Genomic DNA, 22,376 nt, shown 5'->3' on the forward strand with positions numbered 1-22,376 from the left:
CAGACCAGCGCTCTCGTAAATAAACTTTCTGACTATCGTAGCTGGGCCTCCGTCTGATTCATTTCAACCAGTTTCTTACAAATTCTGGCCTTCAGGCTGAGTACTTCATTGAATTGGGTTTATGAACATTGAGAACATAATTCTCGTGACAGGATGTTACCTCTAAACTCCCTCTGGAGCATCACTGACGTTTGCTTCAGGTGCTTCACCTTGGTCTGGAGGGGGGAGGGGAGGGGAGGGGGGGGGGGCGTAGGAGAGAAGACAGTAACGACTACCTCATCATCATCATGTGCAGTAACGACTACCTCATCTCTGTACCCCACACATAGAATTATCTGGAAGGTCCCTCAGTCGAGCAGTGAATTTCAAACACAGATTCAACCACAAAAACTAGGAAGGTTTTCCAATGTCTCATAAAGTAGAGCAGATGGGTTGGTAGATGGTTTAAAATAAAAAGCAGATATTGAATATCTCTTTCAACATGGTGAAGTTATCAATTACACTATGGATGGTGTGTCGATACACCCAGTCACTACAAAGATACAGGCGTCCTTCCCAACTCAGTTGCCAGAGAGGAAGGAAACTGCTCGGGGATTTTACCATGAGGCCAATGGTGACTTTAAAACAGTTACAGAGTTTAATGGCTGTGATAGGAGGGGATTCAATTATCTGTCCTGCGTTACCCCGGTGGAAGGAGTGTCTGGGATGCCTCTGGAGCATGAGCCATGTGCCCCTTTCAAAGCCAGCTCAAAACAAAGTGATGTAGGTCAAATCTAATTTTTTTTGTCACACATTTTATTTGTCACATGCGCGAATACAAGTGTAGACTTTACCGTGAAATGCTTACTTACAAGCCCTTAACCAACAGTGCAGTTCAAGAAGAAGAAAATATTGACCAAGTAGACTAAAATAAAAAGTAACACAATAAGAATAACAATAACGAGGCTATATACAAGGGGCACCGGTACCGAGTCCACAGGCTAGTTGAGGTAATCAACATGCTGCCTTGTTGACAATATGATCGAGCATTTGAAATGGCCGTTCAGTCTAATCGAACTCCCTGAATATCCAGCAGGTGCGAGCGCTTAGTAATTAGAAGGGAAAAAAGTCCGGAACTAAGGATATTTATAGGGACATGACCGATGGGGGTTGTTTACTTTCGACCGAGTCCACAAACAACCCGCTGCGGTGAGTATGCCTAGTGCACAGGTGCTATAGCAACTTGTGTTGCAATCATATACCCAAAAACAACCGTTTTTTTTTAATGACTTGTATCTGGTCTTTTACAGGCTATACCAAATGCAATCCAAAAGGGTTTAGCAACATAATACTTTCTCCTCGTGCACGCTAGACACACTTTTGCAATCTGTGTTTGGCGCCCAGTTTCTAGCCCGATATATTGTAACTCGGTTTAGAAGAAACACTAACCTACATGCAATTGAGCCTTTTTTACCGACCCGTGTCTGCAGCCTGGTCTCATGGACTATAGGTAACATAGTAAAAGTAAATCTGCCAGGCTGGAATCTGTATGAGATGTTACGTTTGGTATTTTTACAGAAGACTGACAGCTACTTAAGGCAATAACCAAAAGGGTGGAGGGGTGGGTGTAGTAAAACTGACGTGTAACATTTTGGGTAATAAGCACCATCTACTTAGGTAAAAGGGGTTAAGGTTAGCCAACATGCTAACCACCTTTACTCCTAATGTTTAGCCTAGATAATGTTAGCTACCTAGTTCATGTTGGCCACAACAAATTGGAATTTGTAAGATGTCTGTTAACAGCATATGAAATGGATGGACATCCACGACTGTAATACATATAAAATGTAATATCATACTTGGTTTTCGGTTTTGCGTACAAAATGATAGGGAATGGTCTGAGACCAGGTTGGTGCCTGTTTGGGGATGCTTCTCCCTGTCTGGTGGTATGTCAGTGGGTAGATGCTTCTGATATGGAGTGCATGGTTTGCAGTGCCCAGGAAATAATTTTAAATTCAATTTTGGTCTCACCTGCTTCTCTGTAGACTTGTATTTTATTAGCCAACCCTTAACCTATATCTCCTGACCTGCTGTGGAAGCTCTAACCTTTTATAGGTGAAGTCAATTGACAATCTGGATCCCACACAACCTGTATACTGTGCAGTAGGAATACTGGGTCATAACAGACTTGGTGGTTTATTTTTCTCCTTTAGTCATGGTTCTTCCTGGGCTTCAGGTTTGGAGATGGATCCTCTTTGCCTGCATTCACTGGCTTTGTGTCTGTCAAGAGACTCCAAGACCGTAAGTCCATCTGCAGTTAGAATTTAGTGATCAGACTTGCTTCTCTCGTCTCTGTTTAACGTTCTCTTGTCGGAGCAATTTTTCATCTCCCCTTTCTGCAGATCTTTATCCCCCTGTATATTTCACCTGGCTTTGTGTTTAGAGATGTACTGATGTTCCTGTTGCCGGGTGTGTTCTCTGTAGGGTTTACATGGTAGCCGTTCCTGCAGTGATCCAGGCAGGCTCAGAGGCCAAGCTTTGTGCCAGCCTTCTGCAGCCCAACGAGACCCTGGTCATGACCGTATCTCTGATGGCCGACGGGCAGAACAAGAGACTTCTCCACCAGAGTTCTGACCAAGAGTTTCACCGCTGTGTCCAGTTTCAGGTCAGCCCAGCACTGGTGGACTTCCAGAACCATTCCATTAAGAGTGGACTGTACTGCTCAGCTTTGATGCATCGCTTAGGTTCTTTGTGCAATGGCAGCTTATTTTATGGGAAATGTCAGTGGTGACCTACCAGAACTTTCCTGTGATTCGGGCTCCAATTTGTACCAGGTTTTGATTGAATGCTAGTATATACTATTGAGACCATTTATATATGTAACTTACAGCAGGCTGAATGCATAATGGGATCCCTGCAGGAGTTAAACGCTTTACCTTGAAGTTGCTAGTGGCACGCTCTTACCAACTGGGCCACACGGCACCACATTTGAATGTCCTATGTTATCGGTCCGTTTACTGACGTTGCCCTGTTTCCGGCTCTGACAGGCCCCTCGTGTGAAGAGCGACAAAGTGCTGAACTTTAAGGTGGAGGTTCGAGGGGAGACTTTTCTATCAACAGAGGAGAGAAGGGTCATGATCAAACCCTACAGCCCCATGACGTTCATCCAAACGGACAAACCAATCTACAACCCAGGACAAACGGGTAATGTTAGAGCCGGTACACCTTTAGTCTGGTTGCTAAGAAACGGGCCAATGTTCTGTAATGGTTTACTCCGGGGCGTTGACCTTTTTGGGCCCCTGACCCCATTTTGACATCAACAGTTATCCACGACCCCACCATGCTCCCTTTGTTTATTTGAGGCTATAACAGTTTTACAATGAAGTCCTGTCAGACTGAAATCTGAAGGAAGTATTGTTTGAAATGCATCAGGCAATAATTGTGTAGAAAAGAACCCCATCATTGCTGGCAAAGCTCTTCCCCAGTCTGGTCCCGTCCTCTCTGTTCTAACGGCATGCATTATGAGGATTGTAGAGGGAAACGGTAGACATCTGAAGAGCCTCGTTGTTCAGGAATGTGGTGCAGATGCAGTAAATCCCCCTGGGTTCACTCAGGATATGTACACTGGAATCAGGCTGGGAATCCTCAACCAGTATTTCTGGGAATCCTTGGAATTGAGAAAGTTGCCTGAAATTATGCTTCTAATATTCTCATTGTGTTTGTCTTGTCGTTGGCTGTTTACAGTGCTTTTTAGAGTCGTCACCTTGGATACCCATTTTAGCCCCGTCAATCAGCTGGTGAGTTGAAAATATACGTTTGAAAATAGTATTTTAGTTCAGTCTCTACTATTTCAATCCAAGATGCAGAAGTGTCACAATACTGTGATGGACAACGCAGTCTGGGATTATGCACAGCAATCAACCAGCCAGGACATGAGGCTTCCATTCATATAGGTCAGATTGGAATGTATGGGGTCATCTTTTCCTGAGATTGAATTGCAAATGCTACATGTGATGTGTATGTTAAGTGACCAAGCCAATCAGCTGTCTAGTAGCTGTAGACAGCGATGCTCTGTTTTGGCATTGGAGTTCTTAATGAAACCTGACCCCATCTCTTGTCTTTGCCCTTCACAGTACAACATTGTGGAACTTGAGGTAAGATCCTTGTTGGTGTAACTTTATGTTGACTGTCAGTGTAAAGACTGCAGCATTATGACTCCCCCTGCTAGCTAGGTCCTCACTTCCACCTACTGTAGAAGTTGGCTAAATGCATCCAATCAGCGTTGTGTGTAATCTGGGCCCTCTTCAGTAGATGACTGTTGCAGATAGAATTGACTCCTTGTCCTGTATACTGTTGTGAACTTTCCACAACGTTGTGTCCTGCTGAACATGCCCCTTCCTATGAACCAACAGGACGTTAATCACAACCGGATTGGACAGTGGGTCAACACTACATCCAGTGGCAACATTCTGCAGCTTTCTCACCCCCTGAACTCTGAAGCCCCTGTAGGATCCTATACCATTGTAGTGTGGATTGGTGGAGAGAAAATCTACCACAACTTCAAGGTAGAACAGTATGGTAGGTTGAGTTTCTCTTTCATGCTCGGTGATGTTGCATCACAATCCCGGAACGTTCTGGAGTTCACTGCTGTTCTTTTTATCTGTAGTTTTGCCCAAGTTTGAGATCAACATGAACCTCACTGACAAGATCAGCGTTGTTCAAGAGGAGTATGAAGTGAAAGTGTGTGCAGAGTGAGTAAACACTATTGGTGATTTGCAATGTACTGTAGTTACAAGGTGATGTGGAACTCCACTACATGTCATTAATTATCTCATTACGCGAAGGCAGACCTGGGTTCAACTGCTATTAGAAGTATTACATTAACTTTCACATTTCAAATGAAGGATTTGAAAATACAAGTAAATAACATTGTATTGGTCACAACACGTGTTTGGTTCATGTTGAGGGTGCAGCGATATAGATGATCAATGCCAGAGGTATAGAATACAGTATAAACATATGAGATGAGTAATGCAAGGTATGTAAGCATTATTAGTGACTACTATTCCAATGATGTCAAGTCTGTAGGCAGCAGCCTCTGCTAGTACTGTAGCTTCATTTGATAATACACTTGGAAATTGTTATGCATTTGAGGATACTCTAATCCACTTATTTAAATATAGAAGTCCTTAAATATGCATGTGGTCTGCATTAATGACCCATGCTAATTGAAGACCTATAGTGCTACTGCTCAAGTCTTCAACTGCTGCTAGGATCCCTGAGATTTGTTAGTGGCATTTACGTGACCAGCTGGTTCTTCGGTCATAAAGCATCTCAGATTAGGATGGCTGTTCTAGGATCAGGTCCCAGCCTTGACATGTGACCTCGTTCATTATGATCTATAGTTAAAACTGATCCCGTTCTGAGCCTCTATGAATACAGGTCCAGATTCATTGACCGTGTTCAACGCCTGACTTCAAGCCTTTAGGTCTTACGTTTTCAATATGGTAACTGGATGCAGGAAGTTGACACTTGTCTTGTTGTGAATTGAAATCAGATACACGTATGGGCAGCCTGTACCTGGTGAAGCAGGGGTGAAGTTGTGCCGACCTTTGGTGGACAATGCAGTGATACCAATAACAGTTGATGAGCGAAATCCACAAGGAGTTCCTGATTACACACCTCCATGCCACAAAGAGTCAATAGAGGTCTGTCTGCTTTCCTAAAACGAGTAGTGCTGTTTTTACCAACATATGACATTTTGAATGGGATTTAAATGTGTTTTTGTGGTTCTGCCTGCTTTTCCTAGATGGACCATACTGGCTGTGCTTCTTATGTCTTCAACATGGCACTTTTCACAAAGAACGCAGGAGAGAAATTGCTGGGAGACGTGTTTAGTTTCCATGCAGAAGTACAGGAGGAGGGGACAGGCAAGTCCTCATCACAATCATTATGAGATGCATCATGTTGACTCAATACAAAACCCTTCATTTCACTTCAGCTGATGGCGACGTAACTATTGGCTGTTTCATTAGATCAGGTTCCCTAACTGTCCTATAAAACCATATTTGTTTTAATTTGACAGGTATTACACTGTCAGAGGAGAGAAATGTAGAGCTCTCCTATGTGATTGGAGAATTCACATTTGTTGACACGCCCCAAATCTATGAGCATGGATCAATTATCGAAGGCAAGGTAAGTCCAAATGGTGTTCCTGTTGCATTGTGGATGCTTGGTTTGTCCTGCTTCCTGAACTGCTTCCCGCCCTTTCCTCAGATAAATGCTGTTCGATTTAACAACACACCCATCTCTGACATGTTAGTCTACCTGTTCGAGGAGAAAGGCTGGTCCTCATATCTACGACTACAGAACCTAACCACGGACAGTCGTGGTATTGCCAGGTTCTCCGTCAACACAACCAGTCTGCCCAAAGAGAATATTAACCTCGTAGTAAGTATGATTCCTTCTAGGTTTGAGAGACTTTATACTCGATGCCAGTCTCTGGGACTATACAATATCTACATCTTAAATAGAACTATAACTAATTAAACTTTATTATATCTGATTAATAATGTTAATTCATAAGGAAGGGATTGTGTTTTTTTTAAGCAAGCAAAAAGGGTCGTTAACCTGTGGTTGAATCGACTCAACTTAGCTCTGGGATGTTTAGATAAGGTAGAGTTTTCCATTATCTGGAACTGTCTCTTAAATAGTGATGGATGAAGGTGAATCTGGATAAGTGTGTGTCTGGAGTGAGCGAGCTAGTGGGTTGGAATCAACTTTTGAACCTGTTCTGTCCTGGTCATAGGAGGAAAGACATTTTATAACCTATGACGTCATATTTTGTATATAAACTGTTGGTGGTTTCATGGCAGCGAGCTCCGAGAATAAATACTGTCATCTAATTTTGATAAGACTGGTCCCTGTCTATTTTATACAAATAAGAATCTTACACATTCTTAAACAGAGTGCATTTAATTAATGAACACACAGGAATTATGACATTCCTGTGACGGGGGAACCAAAATGTGCACCGCTTGGGCTCCCCAGGACAGTTGGGGAAACGATGCCCAGAGGTCATGACCCTAACAGGCTAGGTGGAAGTAAGGTGGATCTGTTACCATATTGCTTCCTGTCATCCTCTCAGATCCCCACTGTATATAGGATGGGCTCTAGGGGTTGATTTAGGATTGGGCCTTTAGTTTCTATTCCTTTTGTTCCTTTCAGGTAAGCGACACCCCACAAGTGGAGTACCCAGGATACAGGGTCCCCTATTTCAACAGAGGGCAACACCTACTCTCGCTGATCCAGCCCGCTGCCCCTGACATTAAACCGTCCAGCTCCCTGGCTATTCAGAAGGTGGAGAAACCACTGGCGTGTGGGCAGGCGGTGTCCATCACCATCCGCTATGCCATCGTAGGGGAGACTGTCCCAAAGGGCTCTGTGGCTGTCCTCTACCTGGTGAGTAGAACCAGGAACAACCTGCAAACCCATGGTGCCTCTCAAACAGCACCATATTTCCTATTTGCACTCCTTTTGACCAGGATCATGTCAGACATTTCCCGAGACACTTTCAAAGGAAGGATGTTCCTAAACTACACCAATACTCCTAATCAACCACTGTAACCCAACCTTGCTCATGTTACAAATTGGAATTCGTAATATATAAATAATACATTTAGCGAAGTCATAACCGATATAAAATGGATGATGGGCATCCACAAATGAATAGGTGCTAACGTATCATACTAATGGGAGTCGTGGATTTGTTAACCGTGTTACGTCTACCCCATGAGTCCAGGTTGCAACGTCTCCACTCTGTTGCTGAGAACTGTTTCCTTTCCCTCCAGGCCTTGTCCAGAGGGGTCATAGTTCAGCATGGACACATCAATGTTACTGTGCAGCAGGACAGTCCTGGTGAGTGAGTTTCATGAAGTGATTCTGAACGTTCTGGAAGGTGCTTAATGAGTGACCTGCTCTTTGCGTTGCAGTAGCCGAGGGTGACGTCACCTTGACGTTGGCAGTGGTCCCAGAGATGGCGCCGGTGGTTCAGCTCCTGGTGTACAGTATGCTACCCAGTGAGACTGTCATCGCCCACAGCATGAACTTCCCCACTGAGAAATGCTTCAGGAACAAGGTGTGTGTGTGTGGAGGAGTCTGGCATATCCCCAGTGACTGTACATCACAAACATTGTTGTCATTTTATGAAAGGTGTCCAGTATTTCCATGCAGACTGTAATCATACCTGGAGTAATGGTATCTGTGTCTGCCAGGTGTTGGTGGAGTTCTCACCCTCCAACGCTGTCCCAGGGGAGGAGAACACCCTGCATCTCTCGGCCCGGCCCGGTTCCCTCTGTGGCCTCGGTGCTGTTGACCAGAGTGTTGGCATCATGGAGCCAGGGAAGAGGCTGGATGCTGACAAGGTAACACAGCTCACTGAAGTGAACAGTGGTACCACCATACCTACTGTTTTGGTGGTGCTGGGAATACAACCAGTGACCACAGCAGACATGGAGTGGATCTGTTCACTGTTGGGAGCTTTTATCAAATGTGATGGGACTCATTCTCTGGCTTGAGGCCCACTTTCTATTGCCTCTCAGTAACTGGAAAGCACCTCCTTGTTGATGGGACAACTTTCTAAACGTTTAGCAACGGACAACAAAATGGAGTGTTTCCCCAAGTAGTCGTTTCAGTCTGTTCTGTTTGGTCCCCAATGAACAAGGTCATTTCACACCTCCCTGTTGTCCCTTTCCAGATATTTAATTTGCTACCGGTCAAGGAGACGACCTATGTTCCCTACGAGCTTGAAGATCCAGTAGCATGTTTACGCGTTAGACCAAGGAGATCCATAATACCACACCCATATGGACCGTCTGAGCAGACAAATGATCCTTATGCAGTTTTTCAGGTAAATATTTCTGCCCTGTTTTCTCAACTTGAAGCCTCTTTTTGTTCTTTCTGGGAAGAATCAGTCACCATACTGTTACAATGTGTTAAAATGAATAGAATGACAAACTGACTTATTACTAAATTGGTTCTGCTATTTCTAGACACTGGGATTGAAGCTAGCGACTAACCTGGATATAAGAGTACCTTCCTGCCTCAGTTACCAGGGGAACCAGTACTATCGCTCCTATGGTGAGATGTCCTTACCAACCCTTATTCTCATTGCCAAGTCTAATGAATCTTGGGTTATGGATGACCTTTTGCTAGAATAACAAAGCCTGGTTAAACTGGTCTAAACACTGAGCCCAGCATTCAGTCTATTTTTAACTTGACACTAATGGCCATATTTTGTGTTGGTAGTAGCTTACAGCCTAATGGCTAGGCCTGGATCAGCAGGTCCTAGACTTGAAATGGCTGTGGCTGGTGGACTTGCCGCTCCACCTCCGCCACCCATACAGACGGTCCGTACATTCTTCCCTGAGACATGGATTTGGGACCTTGTGGAAGTTGGGTAAGTGCTCTGCAGAGTGAGGCCGACCTCTGGTGAAAGCCCTCTTAGCTCTTGCCTCGTATCCAAACAGTAGTGGTGCAGATTAGGAACCTGAACCTCTGTAAACTGTAGGTCAGCTTCCTCTTAGGAAATACCCTTTGACCTCAATGGGTGTCCCTGGTTAGATAAAGCTTAAATGCATTTGTAACAACAAACTGTGTTGAAATTAGTCTTTCTCTATTAGACACGTGGTGGCTTTCTGTTTGAACTCTGACCTCTGTATTCCAGGGAGTCTGGATCTCTAGATGTCCCCCTGACAGTCCCAGACACCATCACCACCTGGGAGACTGAGGTCTTCTGCCTGGCCCCCAGTGGCTTTGGTCTGGCTCCTCTGGTGGAGCTCACGGTCTTCCAGCCCTTCTTCCTGGAGCTCACCCTGCCCTACTCAGTCATCCGGGGAGAGCACTTTGAGCTGAAGGCCACTGTGTTTAACTACCTCTCCAAGTGCATCATGGTACGACGCTGCACCAGGATGGTTTCTTGAGTTGTATTGTTTGTGTCGTACCACGTTATCTTACCCCGTGTTCCTCTTTGGCAGGTTTCTGTGACTCCAGCTCTTTCCTCAGACTACACTCTCACACCCTTGCGTGATGTCCAGGACTCCTCGTGCTTGTGTGCCAATGGACGAAAGACCTTCAGTTGGACTATGGCCCCCTCTGTCCTGGGTTAGTCTTCATCTGTTCAAACGACAGAATGGATGTCAACCTGAGTTGTGTACTGGCACCGTATTGGCTGTTGTGTACTGGCACCGTATTGGATGTTGTGTAACCTGCGCTGTCCTGTGTGTAGGGGTTTTGAACGTGTCTGTTAGTGCGGCGGCTGTCCGGTCCCAGACTGCGTGTGACAACGGGGTTGTGAACGTACCGGAGAGAGGACGCGTTGACACAGTCACACGGAGCCTGCTGGTGAAGGTATGTAGTCTACCGCTGTGGGAGAACTAACGTTAGGTAGCACAGATACTGTCTAGTGGAACTGCCTCTGAAATGAATCCCTCTCCTCCTCCAGGCTGAGGGAACAGAGAAGAGCCACACCTACAACTGGTTGCTGTGTCCTACTGGTCAGTAATGAATCAACGTTGAATGTTTACGGTGGTTGACGTGATCATCTTCATTCAGCTCCTCTTTGTGTCCACAGGAGAAGCTCTGACGGAGGAGGTGGAACTGCAACTTCCCCAGAATGTGGTGGATGGCTCTGCTAGGATTTCCCTCTCGGTTCTGGGTAAAATAAACCATTGTGTAGTGGTGGGAAGACGAACCTTCTCAGTGACGATGCTGCTGTTTGCTGAAGAGGACAGTCTGTAACAGAAGTCCCTTTTCTCTGTAGGGGACATCCTGGGTCGGGCCCTCAACAACCTGGATGGACTGTTGCAGATGCCGTATGGGTGTGGGGAGCAGAATATGGCCCTGCTCTCCCCCAATATCTACATCCTGGAGTACCTGAGGAACACAGAGCAGCTCACGCCAGCCATCCTAGAAAAGGCCACCAAGTTCCTCACTAGTGGTAGGAGAGTCCCTTCAAATCTGTCTTGATTAGATGCCAAATCCACAAACCGGGCTGGATTTGTCCAATTAGAGGATTTCGTTTTCTATTTTAAAGTGTTTCTCCACGGTGTACCCTGCTGTCATGGTAACAGCGGAGCTGCATGACAGATGATCTCAATGTCTTAACATCACTGACCCAACACATGGTTTTCTACTGAAGTCATTTGATGGTAGAATATTGACACTGTCTCATAGCACCCTATTCCTTACATAGGGCAGGACTCTCCAACCTTGTTACTGTCCTGTATGTAGGTTTTCACTCCAACCCTAATCTCGCTCCCCTTCTAATAATTAGCTGGTTGAATGGGGTTAATTACAACTTGGTTGGAGGGTAGCTCTCCGTGAACAGGGTTGGAGAGCCCTGAGATATAAGGAGCCGTTTGGGGCACAACTCTGGGAATAGAACAAGCGCTTGGTCACCGTTGATGATAAAAACCCACCGGCAGGTTACCAACGGCAGCTGAACTACAAGAATGCTGATGGTGCGTACAGCACGTTTGGACAAGGCTTGGGGAACACCTGGTGAGTACTTGGCTTGTTTTTCACCTACTGGTAGTTTCAATGACGTATTGACCAATCAAATGGCATCTCTGGCATGGAGACGCTGGATAGGACAGCTGACGCGTGTGATGTCATGACTTGGAGCTTGACGATACGATGTTAGGGCTTTTAAATGAATCCACTTCTTTCTTCAGGCTGACTGCTTTTGTCTTGAGATCCTTTGGCAAAGCCCAGTCTTTCATCTATGTTGACCCGGCAACGATGGAGCAATCCAAGACTTGGTTGGAACGTCAACAAGGCCAACGTGGCTGTTTCAGAACTTTAGGGAAGCTCTTGAACAACAGAATTAAGGTATTTATATTGCTAATAAACTGGTTGTCTGTTTCGTCAGACCGGCCGTAGTTTGATTTCAACAGGCTAGATACAGTTGGTGTCTTGACATTGTTTTCTAGGGTGGAGTGACGGATGAAGTCACACTGACGGCTTACATCACTGCTTCAATGCTGGAGCTCAACATGTCCGTGACGGTAAGTAGCTTCACTCCATGGAACCATTTCTCACACCGTCATTACAGGCAACTCATTCAGCCTCCTGTATGAAATCTGTCTCACATCAACTGTCATTTACAGCTTCTACGACGTAGTGAAGTCATTTCTCTGCCAGTAGCCTATGAAATAACAAAGAATGGGCTTAGATCTGTAAGGGAACACCCCCCTGAAATGGACAAAAATGAATGGGAAGTCATTGGCATGGACAAACCATATACACGGTGTCTAATACCACTCAATTTGGCGTTTCGTTCAAAGTTGATTGCAAATGGCAAATGCCAGGTGTAACACTTTGAAAATCCAACAGGTGGCGAGCGCGCTCCACTGTGGTTTTTCATATTGCAAATGCAACAAGTCAACATCAAAAAGCAACATTTTGAAAAAGTGAGAAATTCTAAAACCTAGCAACCCCTTAAAGTGCTTTCTGGACCGTTTTTCGAAATTCTTTTGATTTGTGTCAATTACACATGTATAAGAACTTCATCAACATACTTTAGCCATTTAAAAAAAATATATATTTTTTTTACTTGTGCATAAGGCATATGTTTTGTCCATTTGCAATGTGATTTCATAGTCAAAAGTAACTTTTTTGGGGGCCAAATGCCATAAGAAATTTGACATGCTCAAATCCTGCAGGAATGTGAAATTGACTGGCATGATGAACTCGGGATGGCTGGGCAGTGATTCTGGTACCTCACTGTTTAAACATATTGCAAATGGACAATAGTCACCAGCAAGTCACTGTCAATTAGATATCATTCTGACACCAAACCCACTTTTTCCAACTCGTTTAGTAGCCACAGAGCTGGCCCAAAATTCACAACACCTTCTATTCAAACCATAATAAAAACGTAGTTACGTTCCAGCTGCGGGTCCAGTTCTGATGTTGTGTAGGCCTAGCTGAGGCAACCCCGAATCCCAAGTTTTGGCTCGCTAGGTCATTTGGTGCCCGAGCAAGACCCTAATTGGTGCTGAAAATGCACTTTTTTCCATGCCTTGCTACGGGGTCCTTGAGTGAGCTATCGGACCAAAACGTTGGGGTCCGTCTATATGGGCCGAGGCGGTCGCAATGCACCTAGTCTTGCGACTCTGGGACATTTCTAAATGTTGTCATTTTCGTGATGGTCAAAATGAATTGAAGTCATTGCAAATGTACGAGGCTGTTTCTCGCTCCGAGAACCTTCTATTGCGTGCTGAGTTACGTGGCTCTATCGACCTGAGGTCTAGAACAGGTTTCGGAACTCTAGGTCTGACGGTTCTTTAAAAGTTCCAACAAGGTTAACTAATGCAGGCACTGTCTGTCTCTACGCACCCCAATGGGTCCCTCCTGCCAAGCTGTGTGAATGATTTTATGGGAATCATGACTGATTTACAGTTCATGGGGGTTGCCTAATCACACATGAAGTTTTGGACAGATCTGACCATTTTAACCCTTCAAAACAGCCACTATGACACCATTTAAGGCACGTCCGGTTGGCAGAGGAAGCTATAAATAAACTCCTATCCTGATTGGGGTATGCCTTTACAGAATCCTGAGTTTTTTTTAAAAAGTCTTTATGTTAAGAACTGAGTTATTTACGGAGGGTTTAGTGAGTGTTATTTCAGAAAATCACAAATCTCGCAGAGCTCCGCAGCACACTGTAAAAAGATTCGCATGAACACCCTGCAACTGGATCTGTAACTGTTTAAAAAAAAAAAATGGACGATTTCTCTTAAATGACGATGGATAAATGGCTGGTTCTTTTTTTTAATTGACACCAGAGGCTCCTTGACTTTGACGTGAAGCGGAAAAATTATTGCTCTATTTTCATTTTGGACCTTTTTTCCCAGAAAAATGGCCATAACTCAACCGTTGAGGCCTAGACGCCATCTTGTTCGGGGCCAACTGCCCATCATGCCAAACCTACGCTCACCAAGTTTTGGCTTCGAAATATTTTCAGTTTAGGAGAAGGCCACGTCGTGATGTTTTGTACATTTGCAATATGATTGCTTATGCCCTCTTGTGGGATTTACCGGGACAGTGGAAAAATGACACATTTTATAAAACGGAAACCGAATGTCTGAGTTCGTTTGACTTCCCGGTAGATCCGGCCCAGCCGCACGGCCCGACGCCGTCCGTGAATTTTACAAACGTTTTCGGACGTCTATTAAGGGACCGTATATTTGCAATATGGACTCTCACTAACCACATGGCGAATGTCAAAATGTTCCCTTAAGGTATGTTACTACTGATATTAGGCTCTGTATGCTTCTGTAAAGTGAGAAAGGAAATGTGCTGTAGTCTGGTCCCAGATATGTTGGTGTTTATTTTTAGAGTGCCATGCCTCTTTAGCAGGGGACCTCTGCATGTACAGAAATTATACCCTTTACAAATGCAACGTAATAAAATGTACAAGGAAAAACAATCCCGTTCCTCAGCAAAAAGTGTTCCCTAATCAACAATTTGAACTGCCTGAGGCCCCAGAACAGCAAGTTGAATGGAACCCAGTCCAAACTGATCTGGGACCAGGCTGGCTTTTAATGTGCTGCTGTCATTCTGTGCTCTAGGATCATGTTGTGGACCACAGCTTGTCTTGCCTGAAGAACTCCACCAGTGATTTGTCCAACACCTACGCTACTGCTCTGCTGGCCTACACCTTCACCCTGGCAGGTGACATGGAGACACGGGCCCGGCTTCTGCAGCACCTCGACACCATCTCATTTCAAGAGGGTGAGCTATATCCTGGTAGCGCTGTCTTGCCTTGATTGAGCATGCCTGGATAATGGAGTACTCCTAAAAGTGCAAACCCTCAGACCATCTGGCACTCCAGAGAGGCCCAATAAAATGATTAATTTTAAATTATTGTTAAGAAGAAAAAAAAAACTCTTGCTCCTAAAAAATGTTTTGGACATGAATTGGGGAGGTCAGAACTTTGTATTGTGTAGTCTGTATTAGGATGAATAAGCTAGTCCTTATTCTGGTGTGTGTGCTCCTCAACCCTCAGGGGGTCTCCTGCACTGGTCCCAGTCCTCCTCTGAGACCTCGCCCTCCCTGGAGGTGGAGATCAGCTCCTACGTTCTGCTGGCGTCCCTCAGTGCCTCTTCTCGGTCGACCTCTGACCTGGGCTACGCCTCCCGCATCGTCAGGTGGCTGGTGAGGCAGCAGAACGCCTACGGAGGCTTCTCTTCCACCCAGGTATACTTTCTAAACACCAGTGGTCTGAAATGGTGCACTAGTACAAACATTGACTCGTATCAGACCACAGGGCATGTGTTCTTCATGTCCAACCTGGTGAGGCTCCCTTCCACTGATAGAGCCTAGAAACCATCATCGTAATGGCTGGAATTGGGATTTAGTCACTTTAGCAACTGTTCAATGTGAGAAATATTCAACCCTTTTAAAATGGTCTCTTTTCATTTTGAACTGATTGTCCTGTGGTGTGCATGTCTAGGACACGGTGGTGGCCCTCCAGGCCCTGGCTCTCTACTCCACCAGGGTGTTCAGTAGAGGAGGAGCCAGCACAGTGACGGTCAGGTCTCCCAGTGGGGACCGGTGCCTCTTCCATGTGAACCAAAACAACAAGCTTCTGTACCAGGAGAGGGCGCTGCAGGACACAGAAGGGAAGTACAGCGTTGAAGTGCAGGGCAGTGCTTGTGCCTCAGTGCAGGTCAGTGAAAACACATCTCTCCTCCAGTCCTGTGGCGCAAGATGCCCTTTAATACACAGTACAGGGAAGCTGTTTCTTCTGGCTCATAAAATGTTTGTATTCGGACAGGATGGTTTCCCTGACTTCCTCTTCTCTATCCCAGGTGGTGCTCCGCTACAACGTCCCTACTCCTACCAGAAGCACAACGCTCAGTATCCAGGTGACTCCAGAGGTGGACTGCAACAGGAAGTCTTTGAGACCCAGAGTCACGCTGAAGCTCCAGTCTCGGTCAGAATGAAGGACATATTTGTATGCATTCTAGTAAATGTGTGATCTTGGAGCGTGACCTGCAGAATGGGTTTGACCCAAATTAATTAGTGTTATACCTGTGTATAGGTTATTGACTTTCTAGTTGGTACCTCGGCTTGGATCAGTCAGAATGCTTATCTGGTCTTTATGGCTAAAGTAATCCAAGCATTTTGATTATTAAAATCAGCTGTCAATCATCTTTCTCAGATATCATGGAAAGGAGCTCACCACCAATATGATTATAGTGGATTTGAAAATGCTCTCTGGGTTTTCTCCAGATCCAGACTCTTTGGGGAGGGTGAGTTGTTGGGACCTTTATCCATGGAGGTCTTGCCTCGTCTGTGTCCCTTTGTTTAAGGATGACGGTTCTTTGTTCATGCAATATCAATGACTTGTCTTCACAGCTGCGGGGTTCAAGTCAAGTGGATCGTGTTGATATCAAAGATGACCATGTGTTAATGTACTTGACAGAGGTGAGGTGAAAACCATTCACATGGCGCTTCATTTAAACATAATATATTTTGATGTACAGTAACTTCTGCTTTGATCATTTAATGACCCGTTTGTTTGTTTTTCTCCCAACAGCTGACATCACTACTTCCTTTCCACATCACCCTGGACATCATACAGGAGTTCCCAGTACAGAATCTAAAGCCAGCAGTGGTCAAGATCTATGACTACTACCAGCCAAGTAAGTTACTCTACTAACCCTCCCCAAAACGTTATTTTTACCCTCTTCTGAGGAACATTTGGTCAAGTTGTTTTCATTTACTGAGACGAAGCTGTCTTACGGTTACAGGTGACAAGGCTGAGACAGAATACGTCTTCCCTTGCAACTAGGGGTTCCAAGCTGGTGAGCTACTTGAAATCTGGAGTTATTGGTGATGAATTGTGTACTATACATGATTTAGGGAGCCAGTCTTCCTTTAATCTAAATGTTGGTCAGTTTGCTAAAGGATTCATTAAATGTCTTTGCTCCTCGACAGATGGAAGAAGATGACATTGATGTCACACCTGCAACCCTTGAGACGTCTTTCAAGTGCTGAAGTAAAACTATGGATCTGGAAATAAAGTGTTTCATTAAAACCCTTTTCTGGAGCCTGTTGTCTCTGAGCAGTGAGGTGAATATTGAGGCAGTGGTGTTCATCCTGGGGTACATTAAGCAATGTGATTGGGTCCAGTAAACAGAGCAGCTCTCTGGAGGTGTAGTTTCCATCTGTGCTGTTAATCAGGGTCGCCAACTGTACAAAGTTGTAGATGTTGGGTTCTCATCTCTTCTGTTCCTCAGTCTGGGACATGGACCCCTGTATTTATGAAGGCCCTGTTCTTTTAGTTCTCATCAGGGAATGGGTCAGGACATGTTACCACTAAATGACATTAACGTCTTACTGTGATCTCCTGATGAATGGTGTGGGCAGGGCAAGATGTGGTGGTAAACACCTCACAAATCAATGAGATTAACTGAACAATTGACGACCCAACAGATACTCTAGAGCCCTACTGACAACGACTCACTAAATTCTATGAAAGAAACGTATGCAAACATGCTGTGAAAACAGTAGTTGAAAAGCCGTGTTTATGGCCTGACAATGGGAAAGAAAAGACCTGTTCTGGGTTGTCTCCTGTACCTGCTGAGCTGTCAAACTAAACCATTACTGTACTTACCATGACAATACCAGATGTTTTGGTTCAGAGAAGATTGAAACGAGCCCTCTTGATTGGACAGTACGCAACAATAGATCTGACAGTCAGTTGGCTCCAGTAATGCAGTGGTCACCAAACCACCCTGTAGTCTCCTGGGGGAACTCCATCACTTGTGGCACTGAGCTTTACTCACATTGTTAATTCCAAATGGACCTCTGACCCCTACACATCTTAGTCACTCTGGTATATCTGCAAGGATTATGTCAGTGGTATTGTAGGTAGCCTAGTGGTTAGGGTGTTGGGCCAGTAACTGAAAGGTTGCTAGATAGAATCCCTGAGCTGATCTGTCGTTCTGCCCCTGAACAAGGCAGTTAACCCACTGTTCCTAGGCTGTAAATAAGAATTGGTTCTTAACGGACTTGGTTAATTTTTTATTTATCCTTTTGTCAGGTCGCTTTGTTTTGGGAACAAAACATTAGTGGCAGTTATTGTTTGGGACAATATACATGTTTGAGATCATTTGAAAAATAATTTTATTGAGAACCTTTGTTGGTTTATTAGCTTTGGTGTTGTGAGAATTTCTCATCAAAATAAATGGGGTCCACAGAAATTTGGTCCAAAAATGGTGTCCCCGCTAAAGAAGTTAATACCACTGGGCTAGTAGGAGTTACCACCCTATTTATTGTACAGCTCATTTCAAATCAGTCAAGGGAAGTGGCAAGGAGAGAGAAATGTGACAACGTCCCTACATCTGTAAAGGGATTCTACCTCCTTCTGTCGTATCATGTAGAGAAGGTTTTGGCTTGGACTTCCTCTTTCTGGGCAGCAGAGGAGGGGAGAGGGTGGTAGCCAGAGGTTCCTCTTTGACCCTGCAGTGGTGAGCGAGGGGACCCAACTTTAGGCTTCTTGGCTGGGGAGGCTTGATGGGTGGTGGGGCAGCTGTGCTGCGAGGATTGACAGGTTGACCAAACCCCACCAACCAGTTGATCTCACTCCATAGATCCCTGTGTCTGGGAAGATCATCAATCGCAGTCTTCATCAAAATCATGTCGGACAGAAATCACAAGGCAAAATGTTTCTCTTTCCTGCTGTAAGGGATCTGATTGGTCAGTGACTGGTGTCGTGTCTTTATCATAAAATTGAAGACTTAGTTTTTATCAAAGATTCTCTAATTAGTATTATGTGATTAAACTGATTAATCATGTAACTAACTAGGCAGTTGGGGCACCAAGGAAAATATTCAGATTACAAAGTTATAATTTCCTAAACTTTTCAGGTATTTTATCTGATCAATTAGTCTTCGAATTAATGAATAATTTACTTTACCTCACGTTAGTCTCATTCCAAATGTCGTAAATTGTTGGTTATCTGCACGAACCCAGTCTTTACTATGAGTCATCCATACATCAATTGTCTTAAATCATTTATTAACTTAGTTTGTTTATGCATTTCTGTGCATTACTAAGTAAAAATGGTTCGAAAAATGGCGGCTTGTTAGACAAAAGGGGATGTGGGGGTCACCTGAGAAGTCACCACAGAGTTGATAATTATAACAATTGAAATACTAATCCTTTGCACATGAACGCTCACTCATTCGGGAACAATTGCAATCAATATATTTTTGCGCTCAGTGTGTCGTCTTGATAGCTGTTGAAAAGTTTGTTTATTTTGTAGAATTGTCGGTCGTGGTTAGAGGGGATAGTTCAGAGCGACATTCATTCATGTTTTGTAGAATGGCGGTTGTCGTTCTTTGCGTTCAATGATACCGAATTCCTAGCTGCAGACTAGTAATTAATATCAAAGACTTGTTCTTATTCTGTCGGTATCGATAGTCTAAGAGTTTAACCACGTGGTATGGTTAAAAGATTCAGCAATGGTCTGCAACCTTTGTCCTCTCGTAATGGAGAAAAACATGGTCTATTGAGGACTTCTCAAGATTGGGGTTTTATTCGGAATTGCAGAAAAGGGCCTGACCCTAACTGGGCTCATGGGCGGTCCTCTGATTTAGTTCAACTCAAAAGGGAATTGGGAGTTTCCTTCATTAAAAAGTCCAAAATCACATGACACAATTTTACAAACAGTATCATCCTCACTCATTCATCTTATACAACAATTAGATGTAAACCTCATATCTGAGGCTATTATATAAACAGCGTTATGGTAATGTGGCCGCACCGTCTTCCATGAGCTTCCCCAAAATGTAACGGACGGACCAGTTCGAAGCTGGATTCTTCACCCATCTTTTATACCTTCTCCGGAACATAAATGTTGTTCGGACCTCAAGTTCTGTGAGGTGGAAGCAATTTCTTTGTTCTCTATGAAACTTCCCTCTGTCTCTATACTGTGTGGCCATTGTCGTAGAAAATCGGTTCAAATATGACACTTGTAAGAACTTGTGAAATCAATATAGGCTTTTAATACAACGTAAAGCAAGCCGGAGTGGTCCGCGGAACACACGCTTTTCCAGAGCACTCGCTCTGATTTATACACATACAACATATGAGTCCATCCCACATGCAAATGAAGTTACTTCCCTCAGTCCATCTGCCACCATTATATCCCAATCTGTGCATCCTGCTTGTTCAGCTCGATAACGCCCATATCTGCTTTCAGTCAAGTTATAATGGTGACAGGACCTCTTCATGTCCCAAAAATAATACATGCCTATCTTATGCTATGGGCCCCCTTACGTTCAGCCTGGTGTGTTCTTTGGTATGTCTGTCCTTATTAGGACTCGTAGACTGTGTCTCTTCTGACATTCCTTCAGCATCTTCATGTCCTAAAAATATATGGCCTATGTCTATAGTCCATCAGTTGGTCATTTGGCTGACCCCCTCCTTTGTATGTCCCTCTGACCTTGGTATGTCCAGCTGTCCTATGCTCTCATGGCCTTACTCTGGCCTCCTGTCCTATACAATAGACAATGCATTTTACCAGAATGACAAATGCACTCCAAGTGTATCTTTCTCCTGTGTTACAGTATTATGTTTCTCCCTATATGTACATCTTTCTCCCACACCATGAGGCAGGGTCTTCTCTAGGAATTTGTGACCTCGCTGACCACAGCAGCCTGGTTGAAGGAGCAGAGAGGTGCTCTCTGTACCCAAAGAGGGCAACGTCATGACACTGGTTAACGAGTGACCTGATGGGACAGAGGTAGAGGAAGTGGTGGTGTCACCTTGGTAACCAGTCTTCCAGGGCCTTGCGTGTCTCCTCTGGGTTCTTGGTCCCACCTCTCGTCCGTCCCAGCCGGTTGGAGATTCGGTGGACGTGTGTGTGTGTGTGTGTACATAGACACACACACACAATAAAAACAAAAGATAGAATGAAAGTATCCCATGACGAGACGCCCACTATATAATCCAATAGAACTACCACTCTGCACCTGATCAGACCACATCACAACATGCAGACTAGAATATGGGATTTGTAGTCCTAAATGAGCCATACCTACCTTTGCCAGAGACCTGGTGCCAGGGGAGCCATCTTGGGTCCTACTCCAGGTAGTCGTACCAGGTCCTCCACTGTGTTAGGGATGTGATAATGGGGATTTATTTGATCATGTCAATGATTAGAATATTCCACCCTGAAACCATATGATTGTATGAAATTGATTAGTCATGATGAAATTGATTAGAATAATGAGATTATTCTAATGGTGTGTGTGGTACCAATAAGTGAGTACTGATGGTGATGGTGGCCACACAAAATATTGACACTTTGGGCCCACTCACTTTTGTTGCCACTGTTTAGACATTAATGGCTGTGTGTTGAGTTATTTTGAGGGGACAGCAAATTTACACTGTTATACAAGCTGTACACTCACTACTTTACATTGTAGCAAAGTGTCATTTCTTCAGTGTTGTCACATGAAAACATATACTCAAATATTTACAAAAATGTGAGGGGTGTACTCACTTTTGTGATATATTGTATACATCCGTGTGTGTAGGTTGTCTATTATAGTATCTTAAAAACAGACTGAGCAAGATTCGGTGCCGACCTTGGTCGGGGCCACCGAGAGTACTTCCCAGGGTCTCCCTATCTTGAGGGAGGATGGGGAGTAAGTCACGGATTCCCCTAAACTTTGTCAGCTGGGTAGGAGAACATTGTGTGCTAATGTTAGTGTGAATGTGTGTGAGTGAGAAGCCAGTATAAAATGAATTGTTTTGTACAACAGACCAGCGCTCTCGTAAATAAACTTTCTGACTATCGTAGCTGGGCCTCCGTCTGATTCATTTCAACCAGTTTCTTACAAATTCTGGCCTTCAGGCTGAGTACTTCATTGAATTGGGTTTATGAACATTGAGAACATAATTCTCGTGACAGGATGTTACCTCTAAACTCCCTCTGGAGCATCACTGACGTTTGCTTCAGGTGCTTCACCTTGGTCTGGAGGGAGGGGGGGGGGGGGCGTAGGAGAGAAGACAGTAACGACTACCTCATCATCATCATGTGCAGTAACGACTACCTCATCTCTGTACCCCACACATAGAATTATCTGGAAGGTCCCTCAGTCGAGCAGTGAATTTCAAACACAGATTCAACCACAAAAACTAGGAAGGTTTTCCAATGTCTCATAAAGTAGAGCAGATGGGTTGGTAGATGGTTTAAAATAAAAAGCAGATATTGAATATCTCTTTCAACATGGTGAAGTTATCAATTACACTATGGATGGTGTGTCGATACACCCAGTCACTACAAAGATACAGGCGTCCTTCCCAACTCAGTT

The 22,376-nt window shown here is 44.4% G+C and overlaps 1 protein-coding gene across 5 annotated transcripts; it reads left to right on the forward strand.

Annotated features, from left to right (window-relative positions):
* The first annotated feature begins 953 nt into the window (after nt 1-953).
* Nucleotides 954-17,089, forward strand: LOC110513015 (alpha-2-macroglobulin-like). Of its 5 annotated transcripts, none has more exons than XM_090195260.1 (37): nt 954-1,188; nt 2,193-2,280; nt 2,464-2,644; nt 3,027-3,183; nt 3,724-3,776; nt 4,113-4,133; nt 4,392-4,557; nt 4,646-4,730; nt 5,537-5,687; nt 5,789-5,909; nt 6,065-6,174; nt 6,256-6,429; nt 7,207-7,440; nt 7,830-7,896; nt 7,971-8,116; nt 8,253-8,402; nt 8,735-8,887; nt 9,030-9,117; nt 9,286-9,436; nt 9,704-9,929; nt 10,014-10,140; nt 10,265-10,386; nt 10,481-10,532; nt 10,610-10,693; nt 10,799-10,975; nt 11,463-11,538; nt 11,712-11,868; nt 11,970-12,044; nt 14,613-14,775; nt 15,050-15,240; nt 15,497-15,712; nt 15,855-15,979; nt 16,208-16,298; nt 16,405-16,473; nt 16,586-16,691; nt 16,800-16,853; nt 16,987-17,089. In XM_090195260.1, the coding sequence occupies exons 1-36, from the start codon at nt 1,143-1,145 to the stop codon at nt 16,838-16,840; spliced, it is 4,440 nt and encodes a 1,479-aa protein (XP_090051386.1). In that variant the 5' UTR covers nt 954-1,142; the 3' UTR covers nt 16,841-16,853; nt 16,987-17,089. The 5 variants fall into 5 exon arrangements, with proteins under 5 accessions (XP_090051386.1, XP_090051387.1, XP_090051388.1 ...); XM_090195261.1 differs by having other exon boundaries at nt 976-1,188; nt 9,289-9,436; XM_090195262.1 differs by having other exon boundaries at nt 976-1,188; nt 7,974-8,116.
* The last annotated feature ends 5,287 nt before the right edge of the window (nt 17,090-22,376 follow it).

Source organism: Oncorhynchus mykiss, chromosome 13 (assembly GCF_057628025.1).
Source record: "Oncorhynchus mykiss isolate SJ-2025 chromosome 13, ASM5762802v1, whole genome shotgun sequence".
Taxonomy (NCBI): Eukaryota; Metazoa; Chordata; class Actinopteri; order Salmoniformes; family Salmonidae; genus Oncorhynchus; species Oncorhynchus mykiss.